This window comes from Mesoplodon bidens, assembly GCF_964165515.1.
Source record: "Mesoplodon bidens genome assembly, chromosome: 4".
Classification (NCBI taxonomy): domain Eukaryota; kingdom Metazoa; phylum Chordata; class Mammalia; order Artiodactyla; family Ziphiidae; genus Mesoplodon; species Mesoplodon bidens.
In genome coordinates, this window is record NC_138160.1 from 112,091,859 (window position 1) to 112,099,446 (window position 7,588).

The 7,588-nt window shown below is 53.1% G+C and overlaps 1 protein-coding gene across 14 annotated transcripts in view; it reads right to left on the reverse strand.

Moving 5' to 3' along the window:
• P4HA2 (prolyl 4-hydroxylase subunit alpha 2) overlaps positions 1-6,890 on the reverse strand; it is a 40,463-nt gene extending 33,573 nt beyond the window's left edge. For 7 of the 14 annotated variants that reach the window (XM_081233951.1, XM_081233946.1, XM_081233956.1 and 4 more), the window contains exons 1-3: positions 6,644-6,797; positions 6,131-6,262; positions 875-983 (exon numbers count right to left, since the gene is read on the reverse strand). In XM_081233951.1, coding sequence (XP_081090077.1) covers positions 875-880 — 6 coding nt within the window. In that variant the 5' untranslated portion in view covers positions 881-983; positions 6,131-6,262; positions 6,644-6,797. The other 7 variants (XM_081233957.1, XM_081233947.1, XM_081233952.1 and 4 more) reach the window with 6 other exon arrangements.
• Positions 6,891-7,588: the final 698 nt, after the last annotated feature.

A 7,588-nucleotide genomic window follows, 5' to 3' on the forward strand; every position in this document is an offset into this window, starting at 1 on the left:
CTGAGACTGAGCCTATCAACGAATCCCAGCCTGGAGGCAGAGCCCAAAGAATCACAGATGGGATTCTGGGCTGACCAAGAGCCTACGAAGTCCTGCTCTGATGGATGAGGGGGATGACAACCCTGCTGGTCCAGAGAGCTAGGCGCTCCCACGCAGCCCCCAGACCGCCACAATCAACACTGCCACCCCAGGCAAAGGTACACTAGAGTCCCAGCCTATTTCTCCTGATCCTGAGCCCCCGAACACTAATTTGTATTAGGTGTACAAAAGGCCATCTAATCAGGGTCAGGCTGGGAGGAGGCAGTCTCCAGGAAAGACTGTGTGCCACAGAATGGGAAAAGCCAACCACCTACACGCCCCCCATCCCATCTCGTACCTATACCCAGAGCTTGCTTATGACAGAATAAGTGGGAGCATGTATGCCTGCCCAGTGCCCCCACCAGTGTCCAGTGCTGTCAAAAGCCCTCCAGGAACCCTCAGAAATCCATGCTGAATAGGCCGAGAAATGGGCAACATTGAGGCCCCTTTTATGAAAATAAAGTATCACCAAGTCTGAACAGAAAACCAATACTGAGTTTTTTCTGAGCTGCATCCCAAGTTTAGAACAAAGTCTGGCCCAACAACAACGGCAAAAAAAAAAAAAAACCCTCACCACAGACTTGTTCATTCCAGGAAACTGTAACAACAGAAGATGTTACAATTCTTCCAAACAGTGGATTGTTATGGATTGTGTAAAAATGGACACTGTGTGCACATTAACATTGAGAGAAGATCAAAGCATTCTGTTAAGTGAGAAAAGCAGGCTCCCAAACAGTATATACTCTATGATTTCATTTTTATAAGGAAAAATTTTTATATATGGAAATTTACATACCTGCATATATATGCAAGCGGAGAGTCAGAAATCTAGTTGTATCTTGGTGAAATCATTTTATTTTTCTCTTTATGTTTACTTTTATTTCCTAATCTTTCCACAAGGAGTTCTATGGGAAATTTAAAATATATTTCATATTTAAAATGAAAAGAAAACAAAGCAGGCCCTCTCAAACAGACTCCAAAGCGACCCAGCAGCCTGAGTTTGGACCCCCACAGGGAGGTCCTCCAAAGCCTGCCAACACCCCAGTGACAATAAATCACCCACCAGGCGACCGGCACTATTTCTAAGCACAGGACAATTCCAAGACATACAATCACAGGCCTTAGCACGCCCGCTCTTTGGAAAGGACGTTTACAACCTGGCCAAATAACCATGAAAAGATGTTTCCAACTGCAAAACCAGCAGTGTCCTCAGCTTCTCCCCTTACCTCATCAGGCAGGAACCTCTGCCAAGCTCCCAGCTGCAACCCAAATGCAACAGCTTGAGTTTTAACAATGTATTTGTCTGGCTTAGCTCTGAACAAGAGGCTGCCTGCCTTCTGTGAAGGGGCAAAATGAGCCTGAACAGGGCTCCCCGCAGCGGCCTTACCTCCCAGTAGTGTGGCCAACTCTGAATGGCAGAGCCAAGAGGACCTGCGTGCTCAACCTAGGAAGAGTTCAACAGAGGCTCCAGGAGACCCCACCTACCTATGTACATGGATGTCCATTTGGGCCCATAAGCTGCTCTCACTGGCACCCCAGGGAAGGATGGGAGGCACCCTACTCTCCCTACCTGATGTCATGCCTCAATCATCACCCTGATCTGAGCCACCCCTAAGTCCCTCTTGCAGCTATATACTGGCCCCTACCTGCACTGGTCTCTCATCTTACGTGGCCTCCCTCCCACCTCTGCTCTACAAAATAGCCATCACAGCTTACTACAGTCCCTTATTTGGTCTCTTTCTCCCTAAGAACCCTCCAAAGGCTCTCCACTACTCTCAGGACAAAGTCCAAATTACTTAGCACTAAGCGCCTTTTTGACTCTGCGTGACCCGGCCCTACTGTCCTCTCCAGCCCCATCTCATGACTCCAGGTTTCATACCTTCAACTACCACATCACATGAAAAACATTCTTCTTCACTGAGAACCTAACAAAGCCTAGATGTTCATGCATACCTATCCTTACGCAGTTGTCCCTCAGTATCCACAAGGGATTGGTGCCAGGAGGCCCCACAGATACCAACATCCACAGATGCTCAAGTCCCTTACATAATAGGGGTAGTACGGTCAGCCTTCCGTATCCACAGGTTTTGCATCTGTGGATATGGAGGGCTGACTGTAGTTTCTCTATCCAGTACCTGGACATGTTGACTTGTACTTCCCACGTGGGTACCATCAAAACCCCAAAGTCTCCTGCTTTAGTAACTAGACAATTAAGTAGTAGAAAAGGCTGTACAAACCAACATGCAAAACCCAGTTGGGTTTTCAATCAGTCTTGGCAAAGACTTGGCAGTCCAGGTAAGACTACCTTATAAGGAACTACAGGAAAGAATAAAATCCACACACCACTATACTGGATGCATCTGACATACCACCTTGTACTCTCTTGGCCTCACCTGCCTCCTGGGCCCTGGGCCACTTGCTCTGCCTCAGACCCAGTGAAGGAGACTGTGCAGGCCCCAAATCTCTGACTCTTCCTGCTATTTCCAGACTCCAGTGAAGCACCACGCTGACCTCCCCAGGGGCTGCTGGAGGACCCTGGGAGTGCAACTGAGGAGTGAGCATGGGGGAATTAACTCCTCCTGGGGCAACTGTGACCAATGAAGGACAGAAACAAGAGGACGTCAGCAGATAAATTCCCTCTCCAGGCCTTCACTGAGAAACTGTTCTGCAGCACAGGGCTTCTGAAGAGCTCACCCAGAGATGTCCTGCATGGCTGAGCAACTAGTGTATCTCTGTGCAGACTGGCCAGCTTGCTAATGCACCAACTTGTATATGCTTCGTCTCCTTCTCGACCTCACTTTTATTTTCCCTTACCCTTGCTACTCAGCAACTGTACCTTCTAACAAAGTGTTAAGTACTTAAGCTCTGCCTTGGGCTCTGTTTTCTAGGCTAAGATAACCACTATTCATGTTTCCAAAAATCTTTCAGTTCTACCATCTAATCCTCACCAACACCTTGTAAACTAGATAATCATCTCCATTTCAGATATAGATATATAAGATACATAACTGAGGTTGAGAGTTTCCTGCGCACCTCACACGCTACAGGAAATTAATGGCAGAGCCCAGACTCAAATCCAAAACATACTTTCTACTATATATTGCTGCCTTCAATTCTACTGAGTAACACCTGTTGTCTTATAGCACAAGGACTTCCCAAAAGGAGGAGCCACCCTTTGGCCTGGCAGAACAGGCCTGCCCAGGTCAAGGACTTTATTGTGGTTCACAAAGCAGCCTCATGACATCCGTGGCTGGATCCCACCAGAAGGCAGACAGCAACATGGACCCAGAAGACAAAAACATGGTGCCTCGAGTCCAACTGGGCAGTCACTCCTGCCCAGACATCACAGCACTCACAAATGACTGAATGGCCCAGCTCAGGGCAAGACAGTACAGTCTAGTAGGCAGGCACACCCATCCTGGGGTCAGAGATGCCCAGAATTAAAGCTAAGCTCCACAATCACTTCCAGGCTTTGGGACCTTAGACAAGTTACAGGGTCTCTTTGAGCCTCAGTTTTCCCATCTATTTAACAGTGAAAATATTAGAATCTGCATATCATAGGGCTGTTTTCAAGATTGAATAAGATGACAGATGTCAGTGGGCAGCCTAGCACCAGGCACAATTTATACCAGTCAAGAGCACCAAAGGTACTAGAGGAACGGCAATAGACCTGAAGCAGCCAGCTTCCCAGCTCATCCCTGGAGAGAAAGAAGGTCCAGTCTAGGGGACAGTGAAGATGAAAACAAGAGAGAAATTGAATCTCTTAACACTCCATGTCCCAGTAGTGTTAAGAGATTCAGCAGAGGGTGGAGTCAGGCGTAATGCAACATATTGACCATCAGGGAATAACTCTGGAAACTGGTCTATCACTGGCTCTAACTCTCACCAAGGAAGGAAAGTTCTCTGGCAAAAACAGGTGACTGGACCAATACTCTAGAATCTCACGTATTTCTGTGTCTCTGACCTGCTCACTCCGAGTCCCTACAAGTACCAGGCCTCAGGATCGCGGCCACACCCTGGGCCCTCAGGAGTGCCGGGTACAGAGCAGGCTATGTTTTAGCAAGCACTTCATGAAAGGTCTAGAGCAGATGCTGGTCTGTGATCAGGCTGACATCCTATTTGAGCTGGGGAACTCACTACCCAAACACTTAATCCTCTGCCCTGCAATGACACCACCTGAACAAACACTCTCTCCTAGGTCTCCAAGACCTAGGTCTCCTCGGTCTCTAATCCAGCCTTTTCAGGCTCCTCTGCTCCTCCTGAGAATAAAAACTATACCCATCATTCCACATCTCCAGCTCAAACCCCAGAGACCACAGGAGCCACCAGCCCTCTCTGCTCAAGAACAGACTGATGTCCCATCCTAGTGCACTTCAAAAGTTCAAATTGCTAGATTCAAGCAACGTTTTCAAAGCTTAACTCTCACTCCAGCACCCTGTCTGGGCTTGCAGGTGCCTGCATCACAACATCTCCTGCCAACTTCCATCTGCATAGAATTAAACTCTTGAGAGATCCCAGGAGCCAGGGACACACCGGCCAGCCCAATGCACACTACAGCCAGCGTGGCCACACACTGGCCAAGGTCTTCCATCCAGTCTCAGACCCTCCCAAGGATGTGGGAGGGCAGAGTCAAAAAGCGAGGTTCTCTCAGGAAATGAGCAGACCCCCAATTCTCTCACCCCACTCATTCCTCAGGGCTGCACCCATGCGGTCTCTCCTTCTCATGAGCACTCACACTCTGAGCTCCTCCCTGGCACATGACCACCTGCCAGCGTGAAGCGGCAATCTCAGAGAGACTGTGAGCCATCCATGGGCAAGGACAGTGCCACCGCCACTACCTCCTTTCCCTCCTCCCTCATTCCAGCCCCAGGTACACTTTAAGCAGAAGCCCAGCACACAGGAGGTACTCCAGGAATGAACAGAGATTGGCTGTGGCCAGACTAAACCAGTGACAAAGTAGGCACTCTCCTGGGCACACCCATTTCAGAGCATTGGACAGGGTAGAAGCGCCTATCACAAGCCACAGACAATGCTCAGTCGCCACCATGTCTGCCTGCTGACCTCTCAGCGAACTAGGGTGGCCCAGTATGACAGCATCTCTGGGATGAGGCCCCCAGCCAACACACTCCAACTCTGCTACGTGGCTTCCTTGGCTGGGCCACACAGTGCGTGGGCTTGGCCGTCTACAAATGAGACCCAAGGATAAAAGGATTCAAAGCCCAAACATTTTATAAGTAGGGAGAACTGAACAGAGAGGCTGGCCCTTGAGGCCCAGAATAAAATGAGAGACTGCACCCTGGAAGCTTCAGGGGCTGTTTAAGCACAAGCCAAAGGAAACCATGGTTCATTTAACGGAGAACTAAATCATGGAACCTGCTATCCCAGATGTGATACGGGCAGCAGCTTGCAAAACCATTCTATAAATTCTTAGGTGGACAGTGGACCTCTGCAAAATCAGGGACATTTGAGAATGCCCTAAGTTACAAAGCAATGTTCCCCAACTCCTGCTCTCAGGGTCAGGATCTCTTGCAAAAGCACTGAGGTTGCTAAGCTTCAGATGGTTTACATCAAGCAGCACAAGACTTAGGTGTCACTCTACAGCAGAAGACACCAGTCTCAGCCTTGGGAGGGACTCTGATGTTCTTCTACACCACCTTAAAGGTGTCAGATTAGAAAACAGAGGCCAGGGGCCTCTGCCCTGAAGAAGGAGGGTTTATGCTGATCCATGTTTATGCTGCAAGGGTTCACTGAGCATCCTCCACATACAGGGCACAATACCAGGCACTGTCCTCTCACTTGAAGCTCTTTGGACAGGATCCATGGGCAGCTATTCCCTAAAGCGTCCCTTCCCCCATCACCTTGCTTCCACTAGAGTGCCCAGGTCTGCTTCCACTCACACACGCTGTTCCTCTTTCCGGCTTACCCTTTCTTCTGCCTTCATCTGACCACTCCAGCTCATGGGTCACCTCTTCCAGGAAGCCCTCTGGCTTGAAGCATCCTGTCCTCTACCAAGTACCCACAGTCCGGTGCTCCCTCCCAGCACAGCACTCACCACACTGCCCGGGGCCTGGCCTTTCCTGGTCTTCCAGTCCGCCTGCCCCACTGGGCTAGCAACTCCTTGCAGTTTCTGATACGCAGAAGGGTCCGTTTGTTGAATTAATTAACTAGTTACAAGTCTCCGCGCCTGCTGAGGCAAAACCATGCAGGTTAGAAAAGGATGTCTGGAGGGGTAAAAAAGAAAGACAGAAACAAAACTTTCTCATCCAACAGCCTGTCTCAATGGGCAGCAAGCGGGGCCAAGGCCGCAGACTCCCAGCCCTTTGGAGGCAGGATGGTGGACCTCCCTAACACTAAGCGGCCCCTCAGGGCCTGCCCGGCGCCCCTGCCTCCGCCTCCAACCTCTGGCAGCCCTCGGGCCAGGCCGCCCCTTCCCGGGAGCCTGACAGGCGGGGCAGCCAGGCTGCCCGCTAGGTCCGGCCGTCCCGAGGGGACCGGCAGGAAGGGTGAGGCTGACCTCACCACCCTGAGCTCGGGGAGGCGACGCGGCGGCGGGACAGGAACCCACACGGGTGTAGAAACAGAGCGGAGGTCGCGGGGCTGCGGCCCGGACGGCACGACGCCCTGTCCCCAGCTCCCAGCCCCGAGCGGGCAGAAGGCTCGAACCGGCGACCCTGGGCCGCGCCCGAGCTCCGCGGCGGACCCGGAGGGCGGGCGCGCGGGACGCTCACCCGGACACGCGCCGCTCCCGGCTTTTCCAGAACCTCCCGCGGCGGCACACAGCTCGCTTGGGCCCTCCTCCCTCGGCGGCTCCACCTCCCGCCGTCGCCTGGCTCCGCCCGCTTGAGCGGCAGCCACGTCCCCACCTCCCGCCCCGCCCCCCGCTCCCCTGCCCCCGGCCCCTGGTTCCGCGCCCAGACAGCCTCGGCCAGGGGTCACCACCAGAGCCAGCGACCCCCGGGAAGGCCGAGGCCGCCCGGCCGCGGGAGCCGGGAGCGGACCTGGGGCCGGCCGCCCGCGCCCTTCATGCCGCCCGCCGCTCGCCGCACGTACGCGGCGCCCGCCTCTCCTTGGCGCTCGCACCTGTGGGACTCGGCCCGCCCTCCTCCCCGGCCCCTGGGCGGCTGGAGAGGGGCCCACGACCCGATCCTGAAGTCGGTGCGGTCGGGGGGAGCATCCCTGGATGCTGGCCAGCTACCCTGGCCCCAGCTCATGCCCATTTCCTCGGTGGTCCTGCTGTATACACGGCTCCTACTGCCGCCTCCCCATCATCACCACCATCAGGTTACAGGGGGTAGGGTCACCCGGCCCAGGAGCTGGATTCTCAGGGATGGGGACAGTGGAGAAGGACCTTAAGAAGACTGGAGACCTGGCATCCACCCCCAGGGCCAAGCTCCCAAAGGGATTCAGACTGTCCCCAGCTCCCGGATCCGACGCTCCTCCGGGGGCGGGGGGGGGGGCACCCTGGAGCCAACCTTCGTTTTCCCCAAGCCCTTACATACAACATGGGCCA